The sequence below is a fragment of the Grampus griseus genome, assembly GCF_964374135.1.
Source record: "Grampus griseus genome assembly, chromosome: 1".
Classification (NCBI taxonomy): domain Eukaryota; kingdom Metazoa; phylum Chordata; class Mammalia; order Artiodactyla; family Delphinidae; genus Grampus; species Grampus griseus.
This window is the reverse complement of record NC_139017.1, coordinates 128,119,057-128,140,481: the sequence shown is the minus strand read 5'-3', so window position 1 is coordinate 128,140,481 and position 21,425 is coordinate 128,119,057. Positions and strand designations below refer to the sequence as shown.

The 21,425-nt window shown below is 43.5% G+C and overlaps 1 protein-coding gene across 2 annotated transcripts in view; it reads left to right on the top strand.

The window, feature by feature from the left end:
- Positions 1-21,425, top strand: part of CACHD1 (cache domain containing 1) — a gene marked incomplete at its 5' end in the record, with an annotated part of 217,684 nt that overhangs the window by 142,892 nt on the left and 53,367 nt on the right. For both annotated transcript variants that reach the window (XM_082678734.1, XM_082678735.1), the window contains 3 exons: positions 11,672-11,798; positions 14,591-14,735; positions 15,604-15,820. In XM_082678734.1, coding sequence (XP_082534860.1) covers positions 11,672-11,798; positions 14,591-14,735; positions 15,604-15,820 — 489 coding nt within the window. The remainder of the gene's footprint in view (positions 1-11,671; positions 11,799-14,590; positions 14,736-15,603; positions 15,821-21,425) is intronic.

The following is a 21,425-nucleotide window of genomic DNA, read 5'->3' as shown; positions in this document are numbered from 1 at the left end:
TATGCAGTACTCCCACTCCTACCACATGCTACTCAATTCTAAATCTCTGTCTCCAGCCCTGGCCTGTTTCTGAGGTTATTTATTGAGGAACCAACTTCAGGGGACACATCTCTCCATGATTATCCTGTAGCTACCTCAAAATTTAAAACAGTCAAACAAACAAGAACACTTTCCTCTAAACTTACTCCCCAATCTGGGTACCCCTCTCCTGGTTACACTGGGAATTCTTCCTTGCCTTTTTCTACCCAGTACTTCAGGCATTAACAGTTTTGACCAAATGAGAGTGTGAGAGAATGAATATTTGCCGAGTATTTACTATGTACAAGACACCTGGCTAGGCATTTACCTGTGTGTCCCTCTTCCTTCTCATCACATCCAGTGGTGATGTAGGTCTCGTTATCCTTTTTTTTTAATATTTATTTATTTATTTGGTTGTGCCGGGTCTTAGTTGTGGCAGGTGGGCTCCTCAGTTGAGGCTCAAGGGCTCCTTAGTGTGGCATGCGAACTCTTAGTTGCAGCATGCATATGGGATCTAGTTCCCTGACCATGTATCAAACCCGGCCCCACTGCATTGGGAGGGCGGAGTCTTAACCACTGCGCCACCAGGGAAGTCCCTCGTTACCCTTTTCATTGAAGGGAAACTTGGCTTAGATTCCATAGTTCAAAGGTGTGTCTTGAATCCCCTTTGTTTTCTCCACTCCAGTACCATAAACGTAAATGTTCATTGCCTTTCTAGAAGATGAATTAATGTAGAAACCACTTCCCAAAAGTTTTCCCTTCTATTCTTTCTCATTTTCAATATATCCTACACACTGTAGGTATTCTGAAAATATCTGCTCCGTAACTCCATTTCTCAAAAACCTCTGATAGTTTACCTCTAAGATAAAGGTGGAAGCCTTTAAAATTCATCTTCTGCTCCTCTTCCTTAAGCCCTCTGAGTTGTATCCTCAGGGAATCCCTTTCATTGTTTCAAATCTCCAGTTTCTATTACTCCTCCATACTTTGCTCTTGTTCGGTAAGAATTCCTTGTCTGTTGTAGCAGGTTGGGTTTACCAGGAGGCAGACTCTGAGATGGAGGTTGGCAGTCTGTGGGGGAAGGGAAGGAAGCAGGATTGAGCAGTAGGGGAAGATGGGCTGAGATCCAGCCTCAGTGGAGTCCTCAGCCACCCCCAGGGGAGCTGAGAGGCTGGGGTGACCCTTCAGTGTTGTGTTGGCCCAGTTACAACTCTTCATTACTTTGTTCTATGGTACATTCTTATTATAGAATTTTAATGTTTTTTTATATTGAACATCTGTTTGATGCTCTATTCCTTTTCATTTGTTTTTTGTATGCCAGGTGCTCAATCCAGTGCTTTACCCATAGCAGGTACACAGTAAATGCTTATTGAATGAATAAATGAATGAATAGAACTAGGATTTCCTTTGTACTTTTGTTGTCTCATCTTTGTAATGGAATAACCGAGACTTTTGGAAGGACCTTAGTGAAGAGAAGAATGTAGTCGTGATGTGCTATAAGTCAGGCCTGGCTTTCTTAGCTTGACAGCAGATCAGCACATATAAATGTCTTAGGTATAGGGAGACTATATAGAGACAGACTATCTAGATGAATAGTATTATTTGCATGAAACTAACTATGGTGATTTCAAACATGCAATGCACACAAGAAAATCAGTCCATTGTTCCTGGGCACCTCATACACCACTATGTACTTTTGTCTTAGTCTTACCATGGATACCAAGGAAAAATGTTTACTCAATATTATAGATGAGAAACAAGCCTAACTACCTAAACTAGATAGGATCTATTAACTGACCTACCTAAAGTCAAACAACAAATTGTTGGTATCGACGTGACTAAACATACATGTCCTGACTCCTTGTCCGATGTGCTCCTTACAGCGGACTGCTTAGGATGAAGGGATTTCTCCCCATTACTGTATTCTGCCTAATAACACTTCAGTCTCTTTTGACCAAACCTATCACCTTCTCTCTTCCCACCCAAACCTCCTCCCCAGCCCGTGTTCCATACGTTAGTTAGCAGCAGCTTCATTTTGTTCCTCACCAAAGCTTGAGACCAGAACCAACCCTGACTCTATCTCTCTCTCTCATAACAAGCTTCTCTCAGGGGACAGCTTTACCGTAGTTACTGTGGCACACACCAGGGTAAATAAGACAGAATTTCTCCCCTCAGAGAGCTCACAACCTTGTCCTATGTGTGTTGAGGGCACTAGGAATGAGGAGAAAAATCAACAGACAAATGGTCGTGATGCAGTGCTAAATGCTGTCATGATAAAGGTAAGCCTGGGGCACTTGGCCCAAATCGTGAGGTTGAGTTGAGTCTTAGAAGACAGTAGGAATTAGGTGACGTGCTTGTGGCAAACACATTTCCCATTTCAGAATCTGTGGAACGTGCCGACCACTGTGGAGGAGGGAATATGATAAGTAACGGAAAATGAAGGTAGCACTAAGCCAGATTTTAATGGGCCTTGTGTATCAGTCTGAGGAGTTTGCTTTGGGTTTGGTTTGGTTTTTGTTTTGATCTGTTTCTTAGCTTGAAGTCAAGCAGCTGACAGACTTTAAGCAGGTCAGGCAAGAAGGCTTTGTGAAGAACGGATAGAAGAGTAGTTAGCCTGGGAAAAGAGAAAACTGGAAGTAGACTAGGTCATCCAAAAGTGGGAGGGGTCGTGGAGAGGGGCCATGGCCTACGCAAGCATGGCCTTATCCAAGATGAGTGGTTAATGGGATGGCAAGAAGCAGAGAGTCCGTGGAGACCACTGTCCATGGCAGAGAAAGTTGAAAGGTCACTGATTGATTGGCAGAGAAAAGGTGAAAGGTCACTGATAACTTAGGAAGGGATAGGATTTAGGGATGGTTCTGCAGATGATAGTTTTTTAAGTTAGAGCAACTTGAAAATATTTATATGCTGAAGACAGAGAGAGAGAGAGAGTCTAAGAAGCAAGTGAAGCTAAGGAAACGGACAGGACAACGGAGTTTAACCTCTTGGTTGAGTTGTCCCAAACCTGGCTGATCATCAGGGTCACCTCATGTGCTTTGTCAAAAATGCCTATTCTTGGGGCTTCCCTGGTGGCGCAGTGGTTGGGAGTCCACCTGCCGATGCAGGGGACACGGGTTCGTGCCCCGGTCCAGGAGGATCCCACATGCCGCAGAGCGGCTGGGTCCGTGAGCCACGGCCGCTGAGCCTGCGTGTCCGGAGCCTGTGCTCCGCAATGGGAGAGGCCACAGCAGTGAGAGGCCCGCGTACCACACACACACACACACAAATGCCTATTCTTTGGCCCCCAACCCAGACCTAGTGAATCCGAATGTTGGCTTGGTAAAGCCTGGGAACCCGTAGGCTCCAAAAGCTGATTGTGATGGTCAACCAGGGTTGAGAACTCCATCTCTGCTAATTTTGTCGTATTCTTTCCATGAGTGTTTGGAAACTACCTTGACCTTTGGGTCCTCTGGGAATGGTCTCTGAGAAAGAAAGAGGGTAGAGCCGTGGATCCTGTGCTGATTTTGGATTGCCCCAGAAATTTGTTCTGGATTATCTGAGCCCATGACCAAGCTGCCTCAACAGAATCAAGGACAGAATGGACTGGTTATTTTACATCATGTAATTAGCTTAGAATGGACATGATGAACTGTGAGCTTGGAACAGAATCAGAGATTTGTGGATGTCCTCTCCTTAGTATTAGACTAAAGTAAATACAATGAGATGGCTGAGTCAGCTGCCATTAACCTAACTTCGGCAATGGGCTTTAGTGGAAGAATCAGAGGACAGTGTGGCCTGGATCCTATTCCAGGCCCAAAGCTTAAGTAACTCCTCCCTTGGAGCCAGAATATCCTTAGCTATAAAATGATAATAACAGTATCGCTTTGGTAAACCTCCACATTCTGGCTCTTGCTAGCTGTTAAATACTTGGGAAAATTAACCTCTATATGCCTTGGTTTCCTGAATAATAAATAAAACCCACCTCATAGAGTTGTTGTAAGAATTAACTGAGATAATATAAATAAAAGACCTTGCAAAGTGCCTGGCATGTGGTCAAACACTCAATATGCTTGCCCCTTCTGGAACAGCATACACAGTATCCATGAAATATGGCCCCTCCAGAATACGTGGTAAAACGATACTCAGGATGTGAGCAAGGAGTAGGAATTGGAAAGGTGTGATAGGGCATAAGGCTAGAAATTTTGTTTGGAGTCCTCAGGATGTTAATTTATTTTACTTCCCTCCAAAAGGATTGCAGTTGCCAGAGTATTACTGAAAGGTGCTGTGTAATTTCTGGTCTGTTAGGAAAGGATGTGTGTGTTTTTTTTGTTTTTTTTTTTGTTTTTTGTTTTTGTTTTTGCGGTACGCGGGCCTCTCACTGCTGCGGCCTCCCCCGCTGTGGAGCACAGGCTCCGTACATGCAGGCTCAGTGGCCACGGCTCACGGGCCCAGCCGCTCCGCAGCATGTGGGATCCTCCCGGACCGGGGCACGAACCTGCGTCCCCTGCATCGGCAGGCGGACTCCTAACCACTGCGCCACCAGGGAAGCCCAGGATGTGTGTTTTTGTGTGTCTGCACCTCTGTGTGCTTACGACAGCTCCTGTATTTTACATTTGGCAAGCTGTGGGAAGTAGATAGCTCTGTGTGCTTTGCTGAGCAGTGTTGGGCTGGGCATCGGGAAGCCCAAAGTTCCTCGAAGTGGGAGCACAGGCTTTCTGTTACAAGGCATTTTCCCTTTGTAATTCCGCTGGATAATGCTATTGGGGAAGTCACAGCCCAAATACAGGCGGTTCATAATCCAGCTCTTTCTCATTGGCCTGGTGGGTTAAGTATTAAAGAAGGCAGGCAAGGAGTTTGGGGACGTGGTTGGTTTTGTTTTGACTGGAGAGGCCAATGACATAAGAACTAGTCAGATGTAGATGATAAAATTGGAAGGAAAATATTTGGGGACTGTGGAATCTGGGACCCATATGTTAGAATCATCCACAGACAGTTCAGTACACTGTGTGCAGGCGGATCTTGAGACCCAATAGACAGGAATGCCTAGAAAGAGGAAAGGCACGGTTTTTCAGCTGCTTATCTGATGACAGTTTGTCAAAGAAAAAATAAGCCAATGGGTATGGCAAAATTCTTGGTCTTCACTTATAATTAGCATAGGACATGTAAGTGAGAAATAGTCAGTTGTTGAAGGGGATGGAGAGTTTTGCCTTTAGAGAAACAGGAACCATCACAGGGAGCTCCACATCCTTTAAAGGCCAATATTAAGTTTTCTCCATCATCCTCATTTAAATGTTTCTTGGTGCTGTTTGGACATTTTGCAAAGTATTGAATCACTATTAATAATCTCATAGTACTGACCTACAGCTTCCAAGCAAATAGGAAGTGAGAATCCTCTTCCTTTTTTCTTTCATCAACTTGATAAAAGCTCTTTCTCTCTAGTTGTAAATCCATGTACTTCCTTCCTATTGACCTTCATTCTTTGCCCTCTTACCACTTTTCTCTGGGTTTCTACAGGGTCTTTGGAAATAGCTTGTCCAAATCTATTACTTTACAGATGTGGAGATCGTGAAATCACATGCGTTGGCCAACATCATCATTCACTGATTCACTCAGCAAATACTGACTGAGTGCTTCCTAAAAACTGGGCTTGTGCCAGGGCCAGGGAATGTGATGAACAAAATTGACTTGGCCCCTGCCCTCCTGGGACTGACAGCTCCTCTGCATGAGAGACACAAAACAAATAGCGGCAGAAATAAATACACCGAACTTACCAATTTTTGCCATCTATGGCAAAAATTTCCTATGAAGGAAAATACTGGATGCTCTAAGGGAGGATAATAATGGAGGGTGGTCAGGGAAGGTCTCTCTGAGAAGGTGAAGAGTTATTCCATTGCAAAAAGATTGGCATATTTACAGAACTAAAAAGAAATAGCTCTCGGTGTACAATGTAGTGAGTTGAAAAGGGGAAAGGTGAGCCTGGGGAGTAGGAAGGCACCAGATGGTACAGGGCCTGATCGGGTTGGATTTAACACTAGACATGATTATGTGGGAAACCTTTGAACAGTTTTAAGCAAATCAGTGGTGGGATTTGATTTCCGTTTTAGAAAGATGCCTTTGGATACTGGATAGAAAGTTAAACTGAAGGTCAGAGAGCTTGCCAGTCAGAGATGGCATTTTAACCCACGGCTGCTTATTCCCAGCCCGTCTGATTTACCAGGGTATCCCTTCTAGTTCCTAAGAGCCAACCTAAATTAAGTAAAGAGTGCAAAATAGCACTGGGCCCGTGTCCAAATGGCTTTCTTATGCCTGTTCAATTTGACAAAGAAAAAGACACATCAGGCTCACATCTCTAACCAGCTGAGCACCTACAAAATAATTAAGAGGTGTCAGCGCTATAGTTTCTCTCTCAAATAAAAACTCCCTTTATTATCTAACATACACTATTGAGGGCTTCCCTGGTGGCGCAGTGGTTGAGAGTCCGCCTGCCGATGCAGGGGACACGGATTCGTGCCCCGGTCTGGGAGGATCCCACATGCCGCGGAGCGGCTGGGCCCATGAGCCATGGCCGCTGAGCCTGCGCGTCCGGAGCCTGTGCTCCGCAACGGGAGAGGCCACAGCAATGAGAGGCCCGCGTACCGCAAAAAAATAAAATAAAGTACACTATTGTTTGACCTCACGCACAGTTCTGAGTGCTGTAATTACCGTCGACTCTACCTTCCAAGCTGTAGCTTGTGTCTCTGCCATTTTCCAGGTAGACCAGCCCTTGAGGTCGATGGTAAAGCCCATGACATTGGACTCCCAGCTGGTGTGTGCCAGTTTTAGCAGTTCAGCAGTTTGTTTTTTCTCACAAGATTAAATGCTCACTTTAGCCTTATGTCTTATTTCAGTTTTGAAATCGTTCCTTAAGGAGTCAAGTGTCTCCTTAATTGTATTTATTTACACTGTATATTTACAAACTGATGCAACTGATTATTCTGATTGAAAACCATCAACATGTTTATATATTTATTCTTCCTCTTAAGAAGTACCCAGTGCATTTTTTATCTATTCAGTGCCAATTCATTCAGCATGTATCTATGGACATGTAGAAACACTACAGTGTTCTGGAAAGAGCCAGGACTTTGGAGGCAGACACCTAGGTCAAATCATGACTCTGCCCTTATGACTCTGAGCAAGTTAGTTCTTTATCTGTAAAATGGGTATAATAGCAAACTCATAGAGTCTTTATAAAACATCAAACTGTGTATAAAACTAGTTTGTGGGGCTTCCCTCGTGGCGCAGTGGTTGAGAGTCTGCCTGCCGATGCAGGGGACACGGGTTCGTGCCCCGGTCCGGGAAGATCCCACATGCCGCGGAGCGGCTGGGCCCATGAGCCATGGCCACTGAGCCTGCGCGTCCAGAGCCTGTGCTCCGCAGCGGGAGAGGCCACAGCAATGAGAGGCCCGCGTACCGCAAAAAAATAAAATAAAGTACACTATTGTTTGACCTCACGCACAGTTCTGAGTGCTGTAATTACCGTCGACTCTACCTTCCAAGCTGTAGCTTGTGTCTCTGCCATTTTCCAGGTAGACCAGCCCTTGAGGTCGATGGTAAAGCCCATGACATTGGACTCCCAGCTGGTGTGTGCCAGTTTTAGCAGTTCAGCAGTTTGTTTTTTCTCACAAGATTAAATGCTCACTTTAGCCTTATGTCTTATTTCAGTTTTGAAATCGTTCCTTAAGGAGTCAAGTGTCTCCTTAATTGTATTTATTTACACTGTATATTTACAAACTGATGCAACTGATTATTCTGATTGAAAACCATCAACATGTTTATATATTTATTCTTCCTCTTAAGAAGTACCCAGTGCATTTTTTATCTATTCAGTGCCAATTCATTCAGCATGTATCTATGGACATGTAGAAACACTACAGTGTTCTGGAAAGAGCCAGGACTTTGGAGGCAGACACCTAGGTCAAATCATGACCCTGCCCTTATGACTCTGAGCAAGTTAGTTCTTTATCTGTAAAATGGGTATAATAGCAAACTCATAGAGTCTTTATAAAACATCAAACTGTGTATAAAACTAGTTTGTGGGGCTTCCCTCGTGGCGCAGTGGTTGAGAGTCTGCCTGCCGATGCAGGGGACACGGGTTCGTGCCCCGGTCCAGGAAGATCCCACATGCCGCGGAGCGGCTGGGCCCATGAGCCATGGCCACTGAGCCTGCGCGTCCAGAGCCTGTGCTCCGCAGCGGGAGAGGCCACAGCAGTGAGAGGCCTGCGTACCACAAAAAAAAAAAAAAAAAAAACTAGTTTGTATGATGCTTAATAAATTTACACTATTATTAAATCAAATTTATTGAAGAATAATTGACATCTAATAAACTTCACATGTTTAGCATATACAGTTGATATGTTTTGACATGTATAGTCCCATGAAATCATCCGACAAGCAGGCTTTTTCTCTCTCCATTTACCTATTTTTGTACTGGTTCCATTGGCAGTAATGTTGGGAGAAGGGAGTGTTTATCATTTTTAAACTTATTTAGAATTATGATTGCTCTATATTGATTTATTTAATCATTGCTCTATGTTTAATTTATGTTTAATTGGATTTGGCATTAGAGGAAAGTAAGATTTTAGAATTTATCAAACAAAAGTATCAAAACATTCGAGAAATAGTACTTCCATGCAGATCTTCCCAGTCTGTATGCTGCAGATATCACGCAGAGTGTGCGCCTTGATGTGAAAAGTACTGGGAATCTCTGCTTCAGGGGTAACAGACAAGGCTCAGATATAGATCTCACCCTCAAGGATCTTTGAGTCTAGGGATGGAGGATCCAACAGTTTCCTGTTAGGACAGTAATTCTAGCTAGAAGGTGGGAAGAGGTAAAATGCTGGAGGATGTCAGAGGGTGTGATGAACTTCTGTCCTGGGGTTCGGGTTCAGCTTCAGTAAGGAAAAAACATTCATTGCCTCCTTCACGTGTGTCTGTCTGAGATCGGTGTGCAGAGCAGTTTAGACAGATACAGACCCTGCCCGTTGATAACTTACAGCCTAGCACTGTGCAGCGTGGGCTCACAGGTTGGGCGTCTGCCCAGGTTTTCTTCCTGGACAGCTTCCAGCATTTCTGAGGAAAGAGTGAGTGTGTGGGACCCCAGCCCAAGTGATCCAGTGGTCAGAACGCCTAACTGATGCCTATGAATGGGGGAAGACCCCTCTGGGTTCTCTGCATAGATAGTAGGGCTATCATCCACCTCTAAGTCAGGAGGGGCCTGCCTGGGGTGCACACCACAATGATAGATTGAAGGCTTCTGGGCCCTGGGGTCCTCATTACCATCATAGCCGTCATCTTCTGCTAGTGCTGAATAACAGATGAAATTTAATCAGATACCAAAGGAGTTCTCAGCGGGAGGGTTTGAGGAACCTTGCCCAATACTTAGGCTCTAGTGCTGGAATGGAACCAGAATGATCTTTTGTGGTGAGACTAAATGTATCACGCACTATGTGAATTCTGATTTATTTTTAAAACATTCTTGCTCTCATTGGCTCCCCTTTTAATAGTCTCACTGTAGCCTGTTTATTGTTACAGATGTTACTTTTAAATGAGGTCACCGAGCTTTCCTTTCTCCCAAAGGCGGTGTTTGCCTTTTTATTGCTGGGTTGGCAGGGCTGCCTGGAGAAGAGTGCTAATATGAGATCAAGGTTGAGCTTCAGACTCCCAGGAGACAAGGCAGAGAAAAACCCTCTTCCGTGTTTACATGCACTCACGTCAGCTTTGGTCCCCGGAGCGAGAGTGGTCGCCTGAGTCCAGGTGATGACCTTGATAAGGCTGGCTGGCAGAGTGGAGAGAGGGGACGGGCGTTGTGGTCATACACTGGCTTGACTCCCTTCTTGTCCGCTGTGAAACCTCAAGCAAGTCAACAAACCTCTCTCAGCCTGTTTCCTCATCTGTAACTTGGGGTTAATAACTGTTTACTCCTAGGATTTGTGTGAGGCTCCAGTGTGCTATAGCTCCTCGGTGTGTGTCGGGCAGGGTAACTGCTGAATATTTTTGAAGGCCTCCACATAGTACATTTTACACAGCGTGGTTGGAGGACCACTGCCCCAACTGGGCTTGCCACTGATGTTCGCAAATTCGCTTTGATTGAACACACCCACACGTTCCTTCATGGATGTCTGTGGCTGCTTTCACACCACAGGGCAGTGTTGGGTAGTTGGAACAGAGACCATATGGTCTGCAAAGCCAGAATCACTGACCACCTGGCCCTTTACAGAAGCTTGCTGACCCCCCAAGCCAGACTAAAGGATGGCCATGTGTTGGGTACTTCCCTGGTAGTCCAGTAGTTAAGACTCCACACTTCCACTGCAGGGGGTGTGGGTTCGATCCCTGGTCGGAACACTAAGATTCCCACATGCTGCGAGGCACGGCCAAAGGAAAAAAAAAAAAAGGATGGCTTTGTGGCATTCAGAGCTTTATATATATATTTTTGCCAAATACACCTCATGCTTTCTTGTTTTGCTCCATTTCCCTCTATATAATTCTTCTGATGTATTGCTTATTACAGGAGGGCTTGTGTTCTGCTCATCTTTGTATCTCTTGCAACATGTAAAGCAGTACCCTACACATAGTAGTGTGTACTACATAAATGAGGTGGTGTGGAGTAGAGTGAAGGGGCATCAGAAAGAGAGAAAGACATGGAGCTTTCGGGACAGTATTGCACACAGTAAGGTGGCTGCCACCCCAGCTGCAAACCAGTGGCAGGGATGCAGTACACTTAGGAAGGGGGGCAATACCAACTGATGTAAAGAACACAGGAGCCAGGACACCCAGATTTGAATCCCAGCTCAGCCAGTTCCTGACAAGGCCTCAGCCAATTTGCTTAAGCTCTGTAAACATATTTTCTCAACTCCAAAGTAGGGAATAATACTACCAGCTTCTGCTTTGTGACCACCTAGAGGGGTAGGATAGGGAGGGTGGGAGGGAGACACAAGAGGGAGGAGATATGGGGATATATGTATATGTATAGCTGGTTCACTTTGTTATAAAGCAGAAACTCACACCATTTTAAAGCAATTATACTCCCATAAAGGTGTTAAAAAAATAATAATACCACATTCATCCTAGGGTTCTTTTATGGATTAAATGAGATAACGTGAGGGAAGGCCTCTATTCCAGTGCTGCCATGTTGGAATCATTCTGTAAGCTCTTCCTGAATGATTGTGGTTCTCATTTTTCAAGTACTATCGATGCTGTTTCCCTCACTGTGAAGTGAACAAGGTCAAGGTCACAGGTCTAGTCCCTCGGGAGACTAGCCTATTAATATTACCATTTTCCACAGTTAGAGAACATACTCCAAGCCAGCAAGTATACACTGGCTTAACAGGGACCAGCCCAGTGAGGAGAGAGATGAATGCAAATGAATCATTTATGCCGAAAAAATAATTCACGACATATAGTGTCACCGTACAATGTTAAGAGTGATTGCTTCGCTTGACTGAAACATTCATTACATTTTCTATTCATGGGGTATTTTTTTAAGGGACAGAAAGAAAATGTTGAGTAGAAAATTTACAGCCTTATACCTACTGGGATTTCTTCATAGTACAAACCATTTATGCAAAACAGATGCCCGAGGCACAGTGCCTGCGTGCACCTGTGGACTTGTTGGTTATATGTCTTTTCCCCACTCCTCCAGTTCTTGCAGACAACCTGAAATCCAACCCTGGAATTAAGTGGCAGTATTTCAGTTCAGAAGAAGGAATTTTCACTGTTTTCCCAGCACACAAGTTCCGGTGTAAGGGCAGCTATGAGCATCGCAGTAGGTACGTTGACTTGCTTGCCAAAGTTTTAATTACTGCTTAAGAGTAATCTGTATAAAATATAGACTCCCCATTCATACACACAGCTCTGCCTCCAAACTGTGGTTTCAGAAACTTATCCTGAAATGATTTCATTATTTAACATATGTGGGTGTAGAAATGCCTGGGAAGGCAAACGATGAAGCCTGGAACTTTTTCAGAACTATCTAACAAGCCAAGTAAAACAAGTGTTTACTAAGAAATAAAAAATTTTGAAGCACCCAGTCTGTTTTGAGTTTCAGACACCTTCGTTGAGAGACAAATGATAATACCTTCTCTCAAGGGCAGTGCTAGAAGACTTTACAGCATAGCTCAGAATAGAGTTTGTGATTCTCAGCTTTCCTTTCTGGGATAACATGCTTGGCCATCCTTTTGAAATGTACATGCAAATCTCAGCTACTAGAAGTCTTAAGGTTGTCCAGAAAACACTGGATCGAGGGTCCTTAACATGCTGCTTTTCTCAGGAAATGACTTGAGATGCTACCACTTAGCTAGAAGGGCGGTAATGGTGAGATGATTTCTAGGACAACACTCATCAATTTACAGAACCCCTTAGGCAAAGATGCTTTCCTTTTTAATCCCCACAGTTTCGCTTTTGCAGTGTTAGATGTTTGATGCCAGAACTTCTGGAACTAGTGCAAGATGCCTGCTTTCCATGCCACGTTTTTTGAGACTAAACCACCAATTTAGCTTCTTTCCATCTTTGTTTTAAATTATATCTATTCACTAAACTTATTGTGATAATCACTTCATGATGTTTGTAAGTCAAATCATTATGCTGTACACCTTAAACTTATACAGTGCTGTATGTCAAGTACATCTCAATACAACTGGAAGAAAAAAATAAATAAATTGTATCTAAAATTTTCCCCAAGGAAAATACTACTTCTGTGCTTTTTCTGAAGGACCTTTGTATCATTTGTATAGTTTCTTCCGTTCCCTCCCTAGACGGCATGGTGAAGACTTGAGCATCTGGGAGACTGTTCCAGAATCCATGACCTTGGGTTCTCGTCTTGCTCATCTCTCAGGAGAGGCCAAAGACATCATAAACCATCTAATTCTCATTTACTGCTAAGAAGATAGATTAGATGGCATTCTGCTTTTAATGAATCACCTGTGAGGAATGGTCCAAAAGGAAAAGCAGCACCTCGTCACAAATCAGCATTCACCCACACTCGGGAGGTTTCACGAATCTCTACCCTAAATACGCATTAAATCAATCCTCAAGCCTCTGTTTCCTTGACTAAGTAATCCGAGTTCCTCTCCTCGTAGATTGCTGTCGCCGTCTCTTGACCTGTCCTCTCACCTCTGAGGCTTTTGCAAGGTCTCCACATCCTTTGAAGTGTGGAGTGGGTTTGCAGAGCATATCAGAAAGGAGCCAATTGCACTATGAGGACCGCCCCGGATTGTACATATAATGCTGCTATTTATGTATCCCAGTAAAGCAGTTTTTAACAATTTATTGTGATAGTGTGAACACATATTCTGCTCTTCATTTATGTTGAGTTGAATTGGAAAGGAGGGGGTATGCCATTTAAAAAAAAATCTACTCATCTAGTTTGGAGGACTTAAAAGTTCAGTATTCGACCTGCTTGTCAGTGTCGGGATAGACAGATTTCCTTATTTTCTGTTGCCTCTTTCACTTCTGTAGCCACCGCTCTTGGATTTTTTTTATCCAATTTCCCTACTTGGCTAAATGGTATTGACTAGTGAAAATATAGTAGTGCTTTAGTATTAATGTAGGACTTTTGGCTTGAGAACAATTAGTGTAAACTTGGCCCGATTTTGAGTTTTTTTGGTACTTTGCCTGTATTTTTTAATTTGTGCCCAGGCTTTTGTGACTCAACTGGCATCTAACATTTCACAGAACACGCTAGTGTTTTAGGGGTGTCGATAAAGGAGAGAATTCTCTCGAGGCTGATTTGCTCTCTTAAGCTCCCTCTAATTTGTTCCAGCTTTAAAACTGTGAATAGAGACCTCATTAAGCCTCTTCTCACAAACCTGCCTGCACCGCACACTAGCAGAAGGTTGCTTTGGTGGGAGGCACCTCCACCCCTTTGGCGTTCCCCCCACCTCCACCCCTTTTCTTAATGTTGGCAAACAAAAACCTGGCAAGAAGAGTGGCTGTCACTGGCTTGGACAAATCTGATGGCACAGTTTTAAATGCTCGGATAAGGGGCCTTTTGGTGGCTGACCTGTGTAAATTGTTTCAGTACAGAAAGGAAAAGGGCCCTCCTAGCAGTGGCTTTTGTCTGGGGAGAGAGAAACCAGACCAGCTATTCAAAGCTGCTCAGCATGCTCACAGATGACAGGCTGCCTCCGTGTTAGCCAAGCCCCGCTCTAAATCTGCAGAGGACCCCCGCACTGGCTGGTGGACTTTTTTCTCCCTGCTATTCTGTCTCTGCTGCCCGGGGGGCCACCAGTTCCATTTCCAGGGAGGGTGGACTTTCACATATGCTGAAAAAGCCAGCCTTCCAAAGGCTTTGCTCCTTAAATCCTTCTCCCGGTTGCTTTAATCTTTGGAAGGCAGAAGTCACCAATCCCTGTTCCGCAGACGCACGCTGTTGTCTTGAGGTCTTGTTTTCAGTGCACCAGAATAGTTTCTCGTTCCGTGCTGGTCTCTCCATCCTTGTGCCAAACCCCCAGAAACACAGGGAGGCCAGCGTGCCTGCCCATATGTAGCACTCATAGCTGTGTGAGGTTGAGGCCTTTACTCTAAACCAGGACTGACCCCAGAGAGCTTCTCCCCATTCTAGACCTATCTACGTCTCCACTGTCCGGCCGCAGTCAAAGCACATAGTAGTGATCCTGGACCACGGGGCTTCCGTCACAGACACCCAGCTTCAGATTGCCAAGGACGCTGCCCAGGTCATCCTCAGCGCCATCGATGAACACGATAAGGTGATGATGACCCCAGTGACCCCCCCCACCCCATTGGCATTGGGTCTTTCTTGAATACCTTTTTAAAAGTACTTTATGTTTTATGATATGTATTTTTCAATCCACCTTTAAAAATGACTTTGAGAAAAGAGAGGGCTGTAGTTTTTATTCTCGTATTTAAGGAAGCAGCTGCCAGCCCTGGTTCCAAATCTCTTTATAAAACCATCCCCACCAAACTGAGTCTTGCACTTCCTGAATGGCCCTGCCTAGACTTCTAATTAGCTGTGACTTTCACACTGGAAATTATACTAAGGAGGAACAGGGCTAGGGCTTGGACACTGGTGGATGACTTGTCTTTATCTCAAGATTGATGGGAGGCAAGGGAGAAAAGAAGGCTGCTAGAGGTTTACTAATCTCTAGGATACCTCAGAGATAGGTGTGTTTACAACTAATGATAATCTATTGCCTGTAGACATTTTCTGCTTCATCATTTTGACTTTTCCACCTCCTAAGGTTTTACTCACTAATCTAGTTGTTTAAAACACACACCCTATGCCTTTACCGTCACCGCCACCTCCAGTCGGAGAATCCAGACGATTAGTACTTGCCAAGATTTTTATGTGTGCGAAATACTGTTTTTAATGTTCTAGATGAACGCTGTACTGCTGACTTCATCTTGGAACAAAAGCCAAATTCTAGGGTCCCTGTCCCTTACCAATCCTTAATTAATCTTCTTCAAATTTGATAGGTCGATGCCTCTAGGCATGTCTTTTTAAACTCTCCAAAACTGTTCGGTAGGACTTGTCACTTTGGGCGCTCTTCTGAAATGTAGAAAACCTTTCCCTGGCAGAATAACAAGGTCTGTTTGTCTGTTTGTTTTCCCCTCCAGATCTCCATGCTGACTGTGGCAGACACCGTCAGGACTTGCTCACTTGACCAGTGCTATAAGACATTCCTGTCTCCAGCCACCAGTGAGACAAAAAGGAAAATGTCCACCTTCGTCAGCAGTGTCAAGTCTTTGGACAGCCCTACCCAGCACGCGGTGGGATTTCAAAAGGCATTTCAGCTGATTCGAAGCACCAACAATAGCACCAAGTTCCAAGCAAGTAAGTGCCTTTGCTCACTAATAAATTAGTTGCTCATAAACTAACAGATAGAGGATGGCAATAGAAATATATTGTAAATTGATCACATAACTATGTCTAGAGGGATTTTTTTCTAAATTGACGGGATAAAATTTTCTTGTGTTGTCATAATGGTCATCTAATACTAGGATCTTACTAGATTTTCTCATCTTTTCCAATCAAAGGTACTCAGTCTGCACGATTTCTTTACTCCCTGAGCCTCTTCTTCCTGCGCCTTTATTAGGAACATATCCCCGTTTATTTCCCAGGAGAATATCCACATCCTTTTTGATGCTAATTGTCAGCCTCTCCTCCTCAGTGACTTAGAGAGGCTGTCTGCTTGTGCGCATGTGCTCAGAAACGGGGCAGCCGGAATTCTTGCCTCGATCCTTCCTTCTTCTAACCAGCTGTCATTTAGATGAGCACAGCCCTTCAGATGTACAAAGGCACTCTAATTTAATTTTCATGTGTTAAAGAAAATCTGGAATTAGGATGCATGCTAAAGTAAAGGGAAGGATATTTGAAATAAGATACATGCTTTGAAACTACTGAAAGGAATCTATGTCATTTTCTCTTTCATATTCGAAAATCTGTTTGTAGGTTGTTTTTTTCAATGAACATATCCTGTTGAGATAAACTTAAAGAATATATTTTCAAGCTCTTCAGTGTGTCTGCATTAAAACTAAGACCACATTGATAAATGCACAACTTAGTGCCTGGCACATGGTGGGCCCTTGAAAGACAGAAGCTACTGTAATTATTACAGCTAATGGTGGTAAATGGCGTATCAGTTTTACGTTTCTGTGTATTGTTATCTCACAGTTTATTGTCTCACAGTTTCCGTGGGTCAGGAGTCCATGAGTTGCTGAGCCGCTTCTCTGTTTAGGACTGCACAAGGCTGCATTCTAGGTGTCAGCCAAGTCTGTGGATTCATTGAGGGTCAGAGTCCTCTTCCAAGCTCAATGGTTGGCAGAATTCATTTCTTTGCAATTGTGAAACGCATGTCTACTTGTTTCTTCAAGGCCAGGAGGAGAGCATCTTTTTTTCAAGCCCCTGACTTCGGGGAAGGCTTGGACCCTCTTTTAAAGGCCTTGTCTAACCTAATCAGGCTTAACTCTCCCTTTTGATTTAAATAGATTACTCTCCCTCATGGTTAGCTTATTAAGACCTTCATTACGTCTGCAGAATCCCTCCATCTTTGCCAAATATATAGCACAGTCACAAGAATGATATCCCATCACCTTAGCCATATTCTATTGGCCAGAAGCAAATTACTGGTCATGCCCACACTCAAGAGGAGGGAGTCATACAAGGGTGGGGGTCATTGGGGTCATCTTAGAATTTTGCCTGCCAGCCTTGGCAAGCACCAGCTATCCACAGACCAATATTACAGGATGGCTGAGTGTAAAGTTGTCCATAGTTCAATAAGGCCAAAGGATAAGGCTGACCTCTCAAGTATTCAAGACAGATTGGCTAGTTGGTCAATGCCATTCACCTGTGGATGCCATTTACCAGCTGCCATCCGGCTGTCGGCATTCCTCACCAGATGTGCTCTTCTTACTTGATTCTTCAGCCATCAAACCATCTTTAGAGATGAAGTCCGATTTCGATGATTATTACACTGTTTAAGTAATGAAGAGATATGTTATACTGGCAGCAGCCAGGCAGTGAGTGTGTCAGGTGAGCTCGAGGTAAGGTAATGAGGACTGTGTGGGGAGCACAGGAAGCTAGAGGGCACATGCTCTATCAAGGAGGCAGCTGCTCTCCTGTCCAGCCTCTCGTTGCCTTGCAGGAACGCCTATCCAGTGTTGCCAGATATTCTGTTTTAAGAGAAGCCAGAAATCTGGATCTTTATGTGAAACCCCTTCATTTTCAAATGTTGTCATTTGTTCCAGCTTTAAAACTGTGAATAGAGACCTCATTAAACCTCTTCTTACAAACCTTCCTGCCCTGCACATTAGCAGAAGACTGCTTTGACAGGAAACGTTTCTCCTTTGGGTTTTGGGGGTTTTTCTTAATGTTGGCGAGCAAAAACATGGAAAGAAGAGTGACCATCACAGATTTGGACACATTTTGATGTCTTTTTTCTAAATGCTCAGAGGAGTCTTTTTTAGGCCAAGTAAGATGTGTCTAAAGTTCAGCTCACAGGCCTGCACTTTACAACTTCTACCGGCAGCTCAAAGAAAAAAGAACCCAAATTAGATTGCATAAAGAAACACATCAGGAATTAGTATTACCCAGTTTATTAAGGAGAGGTTTGAGCTGCTCTCCAGCAATGTTGCACAGTGGTTAAGTATGTGGGTTTTGAATTTCAACCAATGTGTGTTCAAATTCCTACTCTGAAATTTTTCTAAACTTGTGTGAATTATTTGATTTCTCCAGGTCTGGTTTCCCCATCTGCAAACTGGGTGTGATAATAAGATCCAGGGCTCCATCATAAATATTAAATAAATATTAGCTGTGGTTATTATGATATTCTGTTTCCTTCAAGACTTCTAGCTCTGGGGACTTCCCTGGCAGTCCAGTGGTTAAAGATTTTGCCTTCCAAGGCAGGGGGTACAGGTTCGGTCCCTGGTTGGGGAGCTAAGATCCCACATGCCTTGTGGCCAAAAAACCAAAACATAAAAAACGGAAGCAATATTGTAACAAATTCAATAAAGACTTTAAAAATGGTCCACATTAAAAAAAAAATATATATATATATATATATATTTAAAAAAAGAAAAAGCCTTCTAGCTCTGGCTAAAGGAGAGCGGATACCCTAGACATCCTAAGTTGACCCCAAGCCCAAAGACGGTCAAGGACCATTAGTAGCCTTGGCTACAGCATGGTGTGAGGGGTCTATGTACTCCTCATAGGAGCTTGTACTCTACATCATTACTTGTGTTCACTCCACAGGCAATTATTTAGCATCTACTGTATACCTGGCACTGTTTGAAGGCAGTGGGATAGGATTATTCCAATGAGTCTACCCTGTAGGGTTATTGTAAGGATTAGTCTGTGAATGACAGTAAGGTATCTGCCCCACATTGGTGGTCATATGAACAGAAGTCACATGGCATATATCATGGTGGCTTTGTCCTGATTTGCTTTGTACTAATCAGAAAATCTAAAACTTTTATCCAGTGCTGGTTCTTTTTCAATCCCATGGTAGATCTGTAACTGATACCATCGACCCATTTGGATTGTTTGTTCTGGGTTTGTCTGGGGGATAACTGGTTGGGGAGGGTCATTTTGTAGCAGAAGGAATAAGATGGCTGCGAGTGGGAATCTAATGGCATGGGCAAAGCCCAAATTTGACTTGTTCTCCCCCCTTTGATACTGACCCCAAGGAATGCTAGTGGCTTAGACAGGGACTTGTCAAACGGAGAGGGTTGCATTTTCTTCCAGGTACATGCTATGTCTTTGCCCTGCCCCAAGTCCCTATAATTACTCATCCCTAACATTACTAACCACAAGGGTTAATGTTCCCATGAGCGACTAGAGAGGGGATATCCTAGCAAGTAAAAAAATAAATCAGACCAAATTTGGCAGGTCTGATACCTAAAAATAGAAAAATAACTCAATTTTGCCTGAGGATGGGGCAGGAGTAGAGTCAGTGGCTGGACAGAGACAGTGAGGATGCTTGCAGAGTGTATGTCTTATTGTTGGGACGGAAAGAAAATACGCTTGGCGACTAAAGGAGCTGCAGGCTGCAGGCCCTTCTGGTTTTCCAGTTGTGGACCTGTGCCTAAAACCAGCTCTCAGTGACAGCGTGTTTTATCCAGAATCATAAAGCCAAGTAAGAAAATTCAAGAGTTCATTTTAGGTCAGTCTTGCAGGTGTCCAGGAATTTATCACACATAAATGACAGACCACAGGGCGATGGCTTGTTAGCTTCATGGTATATCTGTATTCTACCTGCTAGGGTCCAGTAGTATTTTCCAGTCTGAAGCTTAAGTGAGCTGTTTAGCATCCTAAAAAAAATAATTTACAGGACTGTATTTTCAACACTGGAAAAAAATTGACATCTAGTTTAAGACAGGGATATTCCCTAGCTTATGATATTCCCTAGCTTATGATAGCTTATGATATCAGCTTTCATATCTTAATTTCTGATGAAAAAATATGTAATTTAAATTTGCAGTTAATATTTATTAAAGAATTGTTCAAGCATCAAAATTAGCTTTAAGACTTGCTTATATATTAAGTCTTAGTAGTAATTATTCAATTCTGCATAATAAAGGATGTTGCAGTGTCTAAAATGGAAATTTACAAACGGAAGAAAATTCTGTCATTATACCCTCATAATTGTTAGGATAATTTTTTAAATTATCTATTCCTGGGTAATAAATTACCCAACACTCACTGGCTTAAGGCAATAAACATTTATTATCTCAGTGTCTGTAGGTCAGGAATCTGGGCACAGCATGGTTGGGTGCCTCTGGCTAAAGGTATCTCATGAGGTTGCAGTTAAACTGTTGTCCACAGCTGCTGTCATCTCATAGTTCAACTTGAGAAAGGTCTGCTTCTAAGTTCACTGACATGGTTGCTGGCAGATTCGATTCTGAAGGCCTCAGTACCTTGCCTCTCCATGGGATAGCTCACAACATGCTCTCTGGCTTCCCTGAGAGAGAGCACACAGGTGGAAGCCACTGTCTTTCTGTAACCTAATCCATCTCTTGACACCCTGTGACCTCTGCTGCATTCGGTTCACAAGAAGCCGGTCATTAAATCTAGTCCACATTCAAAGGGAGACCACACAGGGATGTGAATATCAGGAAGTGAAATCGTTGGGGGATCAACCTGGAGGTTGCCTACCCCAGTAACTATAAAGCAATCTCAGATAAATGACAACCATAAAAACCTGAAGAATTAAGCATATAGCATATCAATCATTATTTCTCAATAAAAAGGTAAACGTCTGTGTAGGTTGTCTTAAAAATAGATATTGAATCAGCGAATCTCAGATTAAAAAGACAGTATAAAAATCCAGCTGGCTTACTTCCCTTCCTCCATTAAAGCCATCATTCAGCCTCTGCATCTTGAGTGGTAGGAAATGCACCACTTTTATTTTTGAGTAAATCCACTTGAAAGAAGTTTTCACCCTGAGCTAAAATGACTTCCCAATCATTAGCCCTGGTTGGAGAGTCAATTTACTCTAGAGTCATAGGTGCTACTTCAGGCCAGTGCGAGGGTTTCGTTTTTGTTTTGTTTGTGTTGAGGTTTCTTTCTTTTCTCTTTTATCCTCTATTTACCATCACCCTTTGGCTTTCACTCTTTTTTGAAACTATAATTGCCCCGTTTTTTTAATGTTCTTTTTTTTTTACATTTAATTTTTATTTATTTATTTATTTTTTGGCTACATTGGGCCAAAAAATAAATTTTTTGGCTGCGTGCAGGCTTTCTCTAGTTGCAGCGAGCAGGGGCTACTCTTCGTTGTGGTGCACGGGCTTCTCATTGCAGTGGCTTCTCTTGTGGAGCACAGGCTCGAGGTGCATGGGCCTCAGTAGTTGCAGCCTGAGGGCTCAGTAGTTGCAGCATGCGGGCTCAGTAGTTGTGGCTCTCGGGCTTAGTTGCTCCGTGGCACGTGGGATCTTCCCGGACC